The 14731-nt window shown below is 35.5% G+C and overlaps 1 protein-coding gene across 1 annotated transcript; it reads left to right on the top strand.

Moving 5' to 3' along the window:
* The first annotated feature begins 11024 nt into the window (after nt 1-11024).
* Nucleotides 11025-11648, top strand: LOC110184003 (uncharacterized). Its single transcript, XM_020952361.2, has 2 exons — nt 11025-11330; nt 11396-11648. The coding sequence occupies exons 1-2, from the start codon at nt 11255-11257 to the stop codon at nt 11584-11586; spliced, it is 267 nt and encodes an 88-aa protein (XP_020808020.1). The 5' UTR covers nt 11025-11254; the 3' UTR covers nt 11587-11648.
* Nucleotides 11649-14731: the final 3083 nt, after the last annotated feature.

Below are 14731 nucleotides of genomic sequence, written 5' to 3'. Positions count from 1 at the left end.
TACTTTTAGTGAACAGAATTTGTGCGATCCACATCCCAACATATGCGAATGCAGAATACATTGCACTGCCACCAACCGCAAATTGACTAAAACCATGCCCAAAGGGGCCACATGAGGGGGGCTGGTAAGGATGAAGTGGATGAGGCTGGCAAGGATACGTTGGTGTGGGGGTTGGAAAGGAGGTAGCCACAAAATCCCCGGCGCCGCTTCTGTAGTTTTCACTGTCTGTCACAAGACAATTTGTGCGCGCAAAACACAAAATAATACACACTCAAACAGGATCACTGAGACAAAAGAATAGTTGTATATATAAAATATATAAATTTTTTATATAACAAGTTGATAGTTCGAGAACTTAATGAAAACCTTCAAGAATCTCATATCTATTTCTTAAAGGAATTAATTATGATGATTGTATTATTTTAACAAAAATTTTACTCGATTTCAAGAAATCGTTTTAGAAATAATCAACATATGAAGCTTTAAGTAAATAAAAACATTAAAATTCAACAAAAAAAAACATTATTCGAACTTGTTTTATGATTTTCCATCAATTTTTCTTGATTTTTAACTAAAAACCCTTTCAATTTCCAACTATTTTTTAACCGTGTTCAAGTGCACATACATATTTATAGAAACCCCTTCACACAAATAAGCATATGCATGGCCCTGTTGTTCAGCTGCTGCCTGGCATCAGACTCGTGGGACGTTGTTCCACCGCCTTTGGCTTTGGCACACATCGCGTATACGTAACGCAGCCAACTACAATACGTCTAGGATCTGCGATACACACATATATGTATATAGGGATATACGTATGCTGGAGTAACAAGGATACCGCTGCAGTGTAGAGATTTCAAGTGAATAACTTGTGCGGGTAAACATTTTAGATTTTGATAAATTGCAACTTATACGTTCTCTGTATAAATAAAAGATTTACGTAAATCGCCTGGTAAATGGCTGTAAAGAAAATGTGCGCGGTGTCTTCGCCTTCCCCTAGCCAGGATCTAGTGTTAGTGTGAGTGTGTGGGTGGGCATAACAAATGCTTACCAACTTAGCCACTGACTCATCTGGCAACTGAGCCTGGACAGCTTATATCATAGCCAGTTTGGTAACGAGAGGGTAGAGAGAGAGAGGAGCAACTACTGGTAAGGTAAACCATACGAGTATCATGAATTTGGCTATAACATTTTTCACAACCATTTTCATTGTAATTCTTAAGCGCAGAGGAGAGAAACTGTGTTGGGTTGGGGTGAATGTGAAAGAATGTATAAGAATTTAATAAACCAAACTCTTTGATCTATTTTTTGGTAAAAGAGTTTCAAGGGGGAAGAACATAGAATTTCAACTGGGAAAAATTTGTATAATATACCAGTAGAAAGTGGCATAATTCTCTGTCGTTTTTCTTTAATAGAAAGAAGTAGAATATAAAGTAAACCCAAAGTTAAATAATATCTTTACTATTTAATGTATGAATAAGTTTAGTAGAAGAATAAACCTAAATATACAGCTTTTAAACATTTAATAAATTCACAAATAGAGCAGTTATTTGGAACACAATTATATTTCTATCTCTGATAGCCCTTAGATTGAATCATTTTTTATGCAATCTCTGTACGAGTCACTTTTTTAGCTCATCTCCATGGTGATGGGCTTCTATATGCGCCTCTATGTAGTTAAATTCAGCTATCCCGGGAGATTTTCAGGGCCACACAGAAACGAGTGCAATCTGCGCCTGCATGCGTGACTCCGACGCCATTTAATCAACATTAGTGGAACCACAGAGGACACCAGGACACCAGGACACCAGATCCCCAGATGTGTGTGTGGGAGCGAGGTCGAGAAGAAAAAAACATGCACCAAATGGCATATTAATTGCTGTCAGCTTGCCGGTTTTTAACAACATTTTATGTTTGCCAGCATACAACAAATGAACTTGAAAAGGGTTCGCAGCGGGATTTGCTGGGTGAAGAAAGAAAGTGTTGGGAAGATGGTAACGTTTATAAATTATTCACTAATGGCCATTTAAATGATTGGTTTTCAGTTGGCAAATCTGTAGAGTGGAAGGGACAGCGAATTATAGGTTGTTACTTAACATTTTCAGAGCTTAACAAGTTAATTTTCATTTGAGAGTTCACATAACTAATTTGGTTTACATAAACTGGTTATTTTGAATGGATAGAAAACCAAGAGTTTTTGAGTATATGATTTTAAATAACAAGAAACTTCGAGAAGCTTAATATTTGCCTAATTAAAGTACTTTTGTGTGGCAAACTATTACCTTCCCGTAATACATTTTGTACTTTAGCTTAGCCATTCTACAACTCATTAAACTATCAAAACATAAGACCCAATTTTATCGCACATTTTAACCCTTGCAACTCGCTTTTGCCTTGTTTTTCCACCTCCCAGCTCCTGCCTCATTTCATCATATCGCATATCAGCATTTCAGCGCTAATGCTGCCTGCAACTTTGCTTCCATTTAGCGCTAACTGCCATTATTTTCAGTTTTATTTCCGCACAAGGTCAAAATCCACAACAACAACTACAGCTGCAAAACTCGCGCAAAACTAGTGGGGTTCAAAAAAAAAAAGGGGGAAATTTTGCCATTTATATTCGATTATGGGAATACCCTTTGTAAATAAATATTTCAATTACTTTGTAACCCAAATTTGGCTAAAGTTGCTCCTCAATATTTTAAGACCTAAGTTTTATTCCAAACATTATTTTCTATTTATTTCCTTTTATTTAGTAAAACATTTCATACTTCAAGTCTCGTTAAATATTTACACCTTTAAGCCGATAAAGTTACAAAACATTATGGCACTTAAATATAGTTTTTCTGTTTGATCCTTAATTGAAATAACCTCTGCTGTTCAAAGAGTATAAAAACTACGGAAAAATGTTATTTACTACACATAAATTACACAAGGGGGCGGCATGGAATGGGGTAAGGATGAGAGGACCTCTGGGTTGGGATCTGTTGGGTGTACTGGAAGTTGGGTAGCCTCAAACAACAAGAAGAACTATCAAACTTTGTTTTTTTTTTTTTCACAGCATACCGCAGAGCGTTTGTTTAGTGGGGGTGACCTGGTTCTGACTGAAGCTTCGGTAGCCTGGAAAATGGGTGGAAAAGTGCCAGGGAGTGGGGGAGGAGGTGGTGCCATAGGAGAGGTGCATATGTACATGCTACATTTGACCGCAAAGTAAAACGGTTTTTTTGGTTGAGTAAAACGCTGAGAAGCAATTTCGGACCAAAAGTTGCAATGAATGCGAACGTTGCCATGAATGACGGACGCTTTGGCAGAACTTTTGATGGAACTTTGAATTCCATTTCAGTTCCATTTTTTTTCCCCCAAACATTCAAGGTCAACGCACGTCGGAAAATCTGAAAATGTGATTGAGAGCGAACAAATAGAATCATTTCGTGGATATCCCCCTCTCAGATCTAATGTCACACAGATGTCAAGTGGCGCGTATTCGATTTGGAACATATCCTTGATATTGCAACTCAACTGATGCCAAAAGGAGATTTTCATCTATTTTTCAGAGGGGGGATTTCTATCAGCATGAAAGATAATTGAGGATTTGATATTGTTTGCTGCACTGAGAAAGAAAAATACTGATAAGCTTTGTATACTATTTCTAAGCTATGCAAAGTAATTTAATATTTTAACTTATTAAATAAATAACCTGAGTTAGTTATTGCTTTACTCTCTTACTTGCTTAGAATATCTATATTTATTTTCCAAGTGCAGTTCAAGGATAATGTCACCCCCACAGAAACTTTTACTGGGCACTCAAAGTAGTTTTTATTAACAGTTTACTTCCGATTCATTGAGCTGAAGCCCGCTTAAGCTGCAACTGCAACTGCTGCAGCATCAGCATCATCCGAGGACCATAAAAACTTAATTTGATTCGGGCTTAACTATGTGCTAAATGCATTTTTATATCCAACGATTTTTAAGGAACTCCAAGGGCTACACCCTACCACTCACTCGACGGCCTACTTTTGGCTGTTGAAAAACTTGGCTCAACTATGCAAACAACACTCGTAAATAAGTTCGACGACATTTTTAATTACATTTAAGGAAAAGTTACTCGCCCCGAAACTGGGCTCTGTGTGTTTGCTGCCGGCGGTTCAAGATCGATCGATACGCAATGCCAGCCATAAATAAGCAATGCCAACGCCAACGGCACCAGGCAATGGCAACGAGAAACTTAATTTCAAAATAATTTCAACAGTCGGGCAAAAGTTTTCGCTTAGCCAAAAGTTTTCGGCTCTGTCTAAGTTGGTGTTGACTTGGCCTGCTTCTTTAACTGCTTTTGCTTTTGCTTCTACTTCTACTTCTGCTTGTGCTTTGCTGCTTCTGCTTTGCTGCTTATGTTTTGTTTATGGTGGCAGTGCTGTGTGCACTAAATATTAATAGTTTTATGTTGTTAAAAACGCTAATGAAATGCACTTGCCGACAGTCCTGGCCACGTGAAAGTTTTCACGGCATATTAATAGCTGATTCTGCGAAGGCGGTGACCTGGCCAAAAACAGCTTCACTCGAGGACATGACCAAAAAGTGCTTGCCACAAGCCTTGTGCCATGTTGTTCCTGCGGAAGCATGCGTGCGTGCAAGGACGACAAACTGCAGAATTTTCAGCGCGTTACGTGTCTCCCTTTTTTCACACACACACACCAACACACACTCTCTTCCTCTGCCCGGCAAGTGGCATTAGATTTTTCAACAAGAATTTGCAGCGTTTGTGTATTTTTGCCTTCCATGCCCTCGTATGAGTGTGTGTGTAAATGGTGTAACCACAGCAAAAACAAGGCATATTGGCACTTTAATGATTTTAAATATTTCAGAGCTTGAAAAGACTTTAAACAAGTACATTTTGGTTAGTAAAAATAAATCGAATAAAACAGATCTACTCATTAAAATGCAATTTTAAGAGGATTAGATTGTTTATAATTATTACTTAGGCAAAAAAAAATCTAAATCATTTTTTTATATTAAAATTTAATGGTTAATAATAAATACTGATTAAAAAGAGGGTTTATTTTACATCAGCTTCAGTGTTAATAAGATACAAGTTATATACAACTATTTTACGATTAATTATAATTCAAAATCTAATTCAAATTAAAACCTTATTGAAAAGGTGTTCTTTATTAATTTAAGATAATTCATGAATTGATTTAAATATTTAAAGAGTTATACAACATGTTTTAAGAAAACATTTATCTCGTTTCTTAGGGCACATACTTGAAACAAATATGGTTTATTTTAAAACCACGTAGTTATATTTTTTGACTCCAAGGATCATCAAAAATTCGTGTCCTCCTTGGGGACAATAATTTCAAGTCGTCTGCCATTTCTGTTCCTTTCTATTCCTTCCCATTCGGCTTCTGTGGGTGTTTTCTATTGCGTTTTTCGAACAAATTCAATTGCAGCACGTGTCGTTGGCCATGTACACAAAGTTATGTGAGAGCATGTCTCGGTATATATTTTTACACAGCAAAAAATTACCTTTTTAATTTGAGAAAATATAGTTTATAAATTGGAAAGAAATATTAGGGAGCTACTTCAAATAAATTTAAATATTTAATAATTTCCATTCATTCAAATCAATGCGTATTTCTAAGTTGGTCTAAAGGATATTTAGATATTTACCAGGAAAGATATCACATGGACACTAATAATTCAAAATGAAATTGTAAAATAATTATGCAATGTTGTTATTAATGCTGAAGGTTATTAAGCCTCAAAATAAATATCTTCAGTACATTTAAAAGTAAGAGAAGCACGTCTAAGAGTCTCAGTAATTTATAAACTCCATATTCCACCTCATTATGCCACAATTTTTCCCTCAGTGTATGCGTAAGCCTCTTGTCTGTGAGAGAGTGTTGGTATGTTAAAAGCAACTGACGCCAGCAGTTTTGGGCACTGGGCAGCACCGCCCACTTTATCGGGTTTATATTTGTGCAAAAGAAAAAAGAAGCAGAAATGTCTCTGAAGTGCAAAAAATGCAAGGCACAACAAACTTGTTTGTCAACCTTCAGGAGGGCGGACCGATGATGGGTGGTGTTAAAAGCGAATTGGTGGGGTGGAGTTTTCCGGAAGGGGTGCTGCTCTTTAAGTGTTGGCAGAGACCCTCACGTAGTTGTCTGTGGCCACGAAAAAGTTGCATAAAGTCAACAACTTTCAGTGGTTTAGTGATGTGAAAGTTGCTAAGCTCCAAATGCTGGCTGCCATCCCTCTCCAAGAAGAAGGTCAATTACTCGGGGAACTTGAGTTAAAAGGCGTGAGAATTCACAAACTGGACAAGGGAGAAAGGACTGGACAGGATAACTTTGCTTGAGCAAAACTTGCTGCCAAGATATTGCAACATTTTGGTTGCAATATTAGGGGATGACATCACAGTAAATGCTCAGAAGCTAACATTTATTTAGAAGAAGAAGAGTGCAAAAAACAACAAAAAACAAAAAACTTGACTTCATCTTTGGCAGTGTGTTGCATTAATAAAATAAAAGCCACACCAGAGACATTGCAGTGATGTGTTTTCTTCAGAGAGTTGTAATTCTAAACTTTAAAATGAAACTTAAATAATACACACAGTCGAGTCTTTAAGGATTAAAAGTTCGAGGCTTTTTGCTGATAAAAAACTGCAAATTTAATTGTATATATTCCCATTACATCTAATCCATTCAGACGGCTGGGCAACCAAAGCTGTCTGGCCAATATCTATCAAAAGTTGGCTTCACCGAATGCCATAAAAGTTTGCAGCTTATCAACAGCAACAAAAAATAACTAGGGTACCATAGAGTATAGAAAACTACAAAAAAAAGGACTCACAAATAACAACGAAACTACACAATCAGCAAAATTAGCGCAATTTGCGCCACAATTGCAATGGTGAAGGGGCTGCAATTTATTTAAATACAACGGCATGTGCAGCCGTCAGCAGTCCCTCGTCAAAGTTAACAATGTTGGCCATGGCAACATGGCCAAAAGCAAAAGCAACATACCATATATATGTATATATGTATATATAGAGGGGTCATACACCCACTAAACAATTCTATGGGTGCGCGGTTTTGAGTGAAATAAAATTTAATGCCATCAGCAGCCGTGGGCAAGGAAGGAAGGATGGCAGGACTCGGAGGACTCGGAGGAGAGCGGTAAAAATGTTTGCGGCGCATAAACAAGAATTGTTGCCACAGTGCGCCGGGTAACACGCTAAACCATTAACTAAACAGCGGCAAATAAAACAAAAAAAGTCAGAGCAGTGAAATCGAGTGAAAAGCCGCAGGTTGGATGCCCTTTGGGTAGCTTTTGAATATGATTTCTCAGTCGAATGAAAGGATCTTTGCAGCATAGTGAAGGTTCAGTGAACTTTCAATGGAGAAAATCCTCCAACTGGTGTCCTAAATATATACAAGTGATTGCTTTTTCAAGTTTTAATGCCTTTTATTTAAATTTTACTTGAAAACTCTTTCAATAATATTTTAAAAAATGAGGTAGTATCATATTTAACAAAGTTTATTTACCATTCAAGAGTTTTATATACTAAAGATTTAATTTAATAAATTTTTAGCTTAATAACTCTGACTATTTATGGGATTCGAATTAGATAATATATTTATAAAATGTTTGAATTGAATATTAGTTTCTTAAAATTATTTCAATTACAATAATTAGTTACAAAATAGTCACTTATTTAATTGTTACCCCTTCGGCAACCAAAAAACCTTCGCATATTGTAATGGAATTTGGAAAAAGGGGAGTAATAGAGTTTGGAATGCACTCACACCTACGCATGTGCAGGGGCCATAAAAGTAGCTGTAACCGAAAAATAGCGGCACTTAATAAAATAAGCGCGTGGCATGCCCCATCCTTACATACCAACAAACATACATATATTCTCGTTGGGGAAAAATACATGAAAAATCCATGGTTCGACCCACACGCTGTCAATGCATAAAACAATTTTCCACGGAAATTGTGGTAATTAACTTTAGTACCTGCTTGAGTGACATTGTGGCATAGACTGCGGGTGTGACTGTGTGTGTGTGTGTTTGGGTGTGTGTGTGTGGGTGTAGGCCGAAAACAGGATGCTCGCTGAAGTGTGTTTGCATGCTGGAATAATCGAGTCCGTGTTCATGTGGATTTGTTGTGCACAGCAAGGTTATTTCTATAAATTAAATTATATTAAAAATAATATTATAAAATAAATATATAATAAAGAAATAAATATTACAATTATTAAAGGTAGAATTGAAGTTTCTTTTGATTTCTTAAATAAAAATTAATATTAATAAAGTATTGGTATGTTTCATCACACTTTTCACTTGAACATATTATTACTTATTACAACTTTAATCAAAAATGTTAAAGTAAAAATCCCCTTTTGCCAAAAATATATTTTAAATAATAAAAGCTTTTACAAATCACATTTCTCTATATTTATTATATTTTCTGAGCAGTGTTTCGGTGGCCTCTTCTATATGTTTTCTAATTCAATTAAAATTGGCAGCTACAGCAGCCAAACACGAGCAATGGCAACCATGAAGCCCAGTTGCACTAGCGACCAATTAGAAGGTCCTGCCTATGCCATTGAACACACTCACACGTACACACACACACCCATAGATATGGCCCTTTTAGCATATGTTTACGCTTGTATCGGTGTTAATGTTAACTGTCACTACATTTGCCTGCAGCCTTTTCGTCCTTTCGGGCCTTAACAGGGCTGGCTGCTGTTGTTGTTTGTTACGTAACTGTAAAAACATGTCATACCAGCATGAGTGCATGTATGTATATGTGTATGCCTCCGTGCATGAATGTCCTGCAGGCTTTGGTTTTTTCTGTATTTCCATCTTGATGAAAGGAGTTCCTCTGACTGGCAAACTGTATAAATATTTTAATAGCAAAGCCAATAATAATCAAATAACTGGCATCTTTAAAATTTTAGCTAAACATAAAACTTAATTTAATGCAGAGTAAATTACACATTGAAAAACACTTTATATACCCTTTAATGGGTATTATAATTTTAGTCAGAAGCTTGTTACACAGTGAAGAAGTCATTTCCGACCCTATAAATCATATATATTCTTAATCAGTATGAACAGCCGAGTCGATTTGCATTTGTCCGGACAATATTTAATTTTTTTTAAATTTTGAAAATTTATAGGGTTAAAATTGTCAAAATTTTTAATTTCTTTATAATTTTAAAATGAATATGCAGACTTATAAACAAAATAAAAATTAACATAGGAAAGTTATGAGTTTTTGAACATTTAAATTGTCGAAGAAATTGTCATATAAAAATATTGAGGAATATCGATATAAAGAATGCGAATACTTTAAACCTATTATGCAATTGCAAACTGCAAGGGAATATTAGCATCGGCTTCCCGAAGTTAGTTTTCTATCTTTTTGTATTTAATATTATTTGGTTTTCCATATTATAAGTTTGTCAATTAATTATGCCCCTTTTTTTATATTTGTGTATGTACTCGCTTTTAATTTAATTGACTAAATTCAAACCATTTATTCTAATTAATCATATTAAGGTTTTAATGTTAAAGGCTACAATAATTATGCTTAACTTTATTCACTTATTCAATGGTTGTGGTTTTTAGAACACATTCAATGCAACATAAAGAAATAAGCTTAAATTTCGAACCAAAAATATTTAAGGTCGAAAATATATTAACTCTGCATTTTCTCTTAATTATTATTTTAAACAGAAAGCTGCCAAAAACTCTTTCAGACCATCTTTAATATCAAAACAAATCTGAGAGATATGATATCATTCATAAAGTTTATATTTAATAAACATTTAAAATGTTAATGAAATGAAAAACTAAGATGAAACCTTTCAGTAAATATCAACTCAGTCTCTGGGTTCTATTTATGGCCTACATTTCGGTCCAACTGAATGACTGAGCAATTAAAGCCACATATATAATTTTCGAATTACGAGTCCACAGTATAAATTATAAGCAGCAATTTAATCGAGCATTCATAATAAGCCTACGAACAACACACACAACACACACTCTCAGAAAGTTTCCCTTTGCTTGAGTTATTATCAAAATTATCCCCAATGTCTCTTGCATAATTATGTCGTGTTTTAGTTTTTCCCCGCCATCCTTCTACCCATTATCCTGGCTAAGCCCTAAAAGTTCATTTTAATAGCCCATTCAAGATGTGTGTTTATAGTTTTGTGAGCGTGTATGCTTTTGATTAATGAAGATTAACAAGGAGGAAAATTGTTACCGATCTGTAAAAGGTTAGTTTGATGTGCTTTGAATGTGATTTGGGCCTGACAGTTTATTTGCTCGAATAGAGACTGTCCCAAAATAATATAGCCAATGAATTAAGTCAATTAAGCGATTTGTTTACATTCGGGTTAATGGTTTTATACTTATTACAGTAACATTTGTCTTTTTTAATAAACTATAAAGATAATTTCATCCCTGACAATTATAATTTCATTCTAAAAATGATTTCTCATTACTTGGGGAAAAGTTATGAGTTTTCGTCACACAATTCATACTGTCTGGCATAATTGAAAAATCGTGACTCGACGTTATATAAAATGTTATTAAAACTCAGGGAGCCAGAAGAGTGAACACAAAGCGACAACTAGATGTACATAGCGACCATTATAAAATCGCTTAAAATTTATGAAAGCACTTGCGGCATTTGCGCGTTGAGTTTTTATTTATTTATTTCGTCGCCTCTTCTCGCATTTTTACATTTTTCGAATTTCGCGTGTCGGCAATAAGATTACATTGCTTTTGTTGTGCTTGCAATGATTCGAGAAATATGAATTGTTTTTGGGCATAAAGATATGTATATTCTCACTTATCACAGAGACAATTCATAGACTTAGTGGCTTTGTTCACATTAGTTTGGAAAAGCCTGCGAAGGTGAATTTCTCATTTTTCACCTTTAAAAAGCTTAAATCTATACTCTATACACTCTATTGCCAATTGCTATTGTTCTGCTACTGTTCATTTCTAAAACAGCCACTCGTCAAAATAAATCTATAAAAGTTGCTCTCTGAATGCAGCCAGTGTTATAAACAAATGCTGAAAAAAGAAAGGAATAAGAGTCTAAGAAAACTAAGTTTCGCTTGAAAAATTAATTTCGTTTCTTTTATGACATTTAAATTGTACAAAATTTAATCTAACACGTTTTATTACCTTCAAATTATTTTGTATTTCCATTTGTCTTGGTGGTCATCATGAAGTTACCAATCCTCATAGCCGTATATAGTTTATCGGTTTGTCTTGCCTATTACCAAAGTCCAGTGTACAGCAGTAAGTAATTTATCCTACTTGAAAATAATAATGGTAATAATTAAATATATATTTCATTTATAAAGCAATTTGTAAGCGAACTGGCGGCTCAATAACTTGTTATCAAAACAATACTTGGGGCTTTGATGAGCGGAATAATACATGTTATCTTGTGCCAATGAATAAAGAGCCATGCGGATTCTTTGATGGAGAAAAGGGTTGCAAGGACTTTTGTCTTAATTCTTTGGAATATCTACGAAGACCCAAAGGAAATTAAATAGAAATTGAACTAAAAATAAATTAATATTACTGCATGCTTGCTTTAAAAAACCAGAAGTACTTTCACTTTGTTTAAGTTTTTATTCGCTTTATGACCTAATTTCCAGACCTCGAGTAAACTATAACTCTGAACAGATTTCTATTTAACTAACTTTATATGTTAAATAACAAAACAGATGTATAATATATTTTTATTGAATGACTGGGTATTTTTGTAGTCGTATGGACTAGCAATGGAATGTATATTTCTGTGAAATTTAAAATTTTACACTTATTTAACTGTTTAATGAATTTATACGATCTGCAAAAGTCATTTAAGCACTTGACTTAGTAAAATGCATATCTCAAATCAATCTATTGTTTTGCTTATAATTTGCCTGCTAATTCATAATTCCTCGGCTGATTCCATCCAAGAGAGTAAATGAAACTGTTGAACTTTCAGCATATTTTCTTAGAAAATAATAAATATATTTTAAGCATTATGTAGGCGTGACGATATCAAATTAAACTGTGAGGAAAATTCCACCTGGGCATTCGATGAAAATCTTAAAAAATGTTATCCAGTCGTTCAGGATAAGGAGCCTTGTGGATTTTTTGCACTCCAGGAGGCATGCAACGAACTCTGTCTAGACTAACATTTCACAAAGATAAAGATATAAAATTATTAATAAGAAATCTTGTAAATTTCACATATGAAACTAATTTAAGAACTATTTGTTATCTTAAATGTTCAAAGTATATAATTATAATGTATGGTATGTACAGATTCTTAAACGCCTTTTTCCACATTCTCTTATAAATTAAAGACCACTCCAATTGAAGTGTAAATACACATTGCCATCCCCAGCAGTTTGCAGCTTGTTTTTTCTCAGTTCTCCCCGCTTATTTGCTGGCTGTTGGATGAAGTTCATCAGGCAGCTCCACTGGAGCATGTGTCCTTGGCCGACCATTGTCCTTAGCTTTGTTTGTTGTCTGGTTTGCTCCTGCTGCTGCCGCTAATGAAACATACTTCTGGCACTTTATTTCATTTGCTCTCTCGCCTCACTCTAACAGCCTCCCCACCCACGACCACGACCCATTCCATAGTCTTCCCATTTCCCGGCATTTAGCTCATTTTCGCCGGCTTGGCTCAAGTTTTTGTGTCCTTGGTTTTATTAGATTTTATTTGTTTAGTCTTTATTTGTCTTTTGCCGTCGTTGTCTTCCTTCCCACCCAGCATTAAGTGTCCAATTTTAGTTCAGGGTTTCCCTGGCTTCATTGTGATTCTTGGGGAGATAATGTTTTCTTACCCAACAGCCGTTGGGCCTGTCAGGAGTTTTAAACTTGGATTTTAAATTTATTCAAGATTCTTTTATTAATTAGGGGGTTTTATGATTTTAAAGCTAAAATATAAATATGAAATTATAGAATCTAGGAATTATTATAATAATTTGAGCTGGAAAACATACATATCTTTATTAATGATAGTGCTACTAGTAGTACTTTTAGATTTGATATTGAGATTTCTTTTATTAGTAAACCATCTCGGATATATACTTTCGCTATACATCCTCAGATCCCATATCTTTAGAGCATTTTTTTTTAACAGACAAATTTCGAAATGAGTTTGCAGCGTATTAAAAGTCCCAAGGATGAGTACCGGCTTAGATAGTCCTTTTTTTCCTTTTGGCCAGCTTCGTTTTGTGCTCGGCTTTCGCCTGGCACTGCAGAATCCTTGTTGCTGGCTTGTGCCGCTTCTGTTCTATTTGCTTTGGCCTTTTGTTAGTTTGTTTTGAGCAGAAAACTTTGCTCAGCCAGCTGGCCACATATGCTCGCCTTCGTATCCTTTCATCCCGGCTTCCTCTTCCTGCTACATTCTATTTTTTCTCGGCCTTTTCCCCATTTCTTTTTTATATATTTCTACTTTCTTTCCCTTAATTTACTTTTTTTTTAGCCAGCTCGTCAGGCTTGTAAACACAAATTATGACAATTAAGTTGACTGCTGACTTGTTTGAGCTTGCTTGTCGTCGACGTCTGCAAACTTTGCTTGCAATTTTTGAGAAAAACTCAAAGAATTGCATTAAATTCCTGCCAAAACCGTTGACGGCAAATTCAATTAGGAATGTCGAAGGAAAAAACGCACTCGTTTGACATTCCGAATGGAAGCTTAATTTTCGTTTTTAATCTCCTGCATTTTCAGTGCCAGAAAGTTTGGGGGGGAAGCAGCAGAGCACAGGTGCCAGGCCAGAGTTCGTCCTCGGGGCATGGAGGTGTTAAAGGTGGCCTGCAGCCACAATTGTTCATTAGATTAGCAAGTTGGCAGGAAAAGTTTGCAGCCCGGCTCAAATGCCACTTTCACGGCTGCTGACACACTTGAGTTGGATTGCGTTTTGGCGTTTTCCGCCTCCGGGGGCCCCCATTCTTTCTTTACTTCTCTGCCATTGCAGGGAAATTTTATGAATTTTCTTATCAATTCAAAAGGCAAGAGAGACGACAAAAATTTACGTGCTCAAAGTGGCAAGTTGTCACAGCGACAAGCCAATCTATATCAGTGTGTGTGTGTGTGAGTGTGTGTGTTAGCCAACTTTTGGCTCCTCTTGCGCCCCGCCCCCCCTCAGCTGCACATCGCTGTCTCAATTTGTCATTGAAGTTGCCGCTGTGCCGCCGATAAGAAAGTTTTCACTTGATATAAGCAAATGCGGCTATTGATGGTAAATGTTGGCAGTTAGTCTTCTCCCTTGGCTCTCGTTTTCCCACCACTTCTGTGCTCGTTTTCAAGATTTAAATTGAATTTTCAAGATTTCTTTTTTTAAAGTCGAACACCCGCAGAATTGTGGTCTTTAACGAAGGGAATCGCAAATGATTTGCTTGAGAAAAATGAAAGTGCTTTGTCACCATTTATGCAAAGCACTTTGCCAATTAAACTTATCGGTAATTGCCTTAAAGAGCTTTAAAGAAATGAGACGGTAAAATAAATAGAAGATGGGGATGAAGATTTATTTTTTATTTTAAATGCTGCAAGAAAAAGTTCGAAAACATTAGCTCATAAATTAATTTCTTTTTTAGCAATATAAAACCTTTCGCTGCTGAAAATAAATGTAAACGTTTTGTCACCATTTAACCAATTAAACTTATCTGCAATTTCGCTTTATCTGAATTAAGTC

The sequence above is a fragment of the Drosophila serrata genome, unplaced genomic scaffold, assembly GCF_035046125.1.
Source record: "Drosophila serrata isolate PLE 108 unplaced genomic scaffold, ASM3504612v1 contig_240, whole genome shotgun sequence".
Lineage (NCBI taxonomy): Eukaryota > Metazoa > Arthropoda > Insecta > Diptera > Drosophilidae > Drosophila > Drosophila serrata.
Note: the sequence above shows the minus strand (reverse complement) of the source record. Positions and strands in the feature narration are given on the sequence as shown.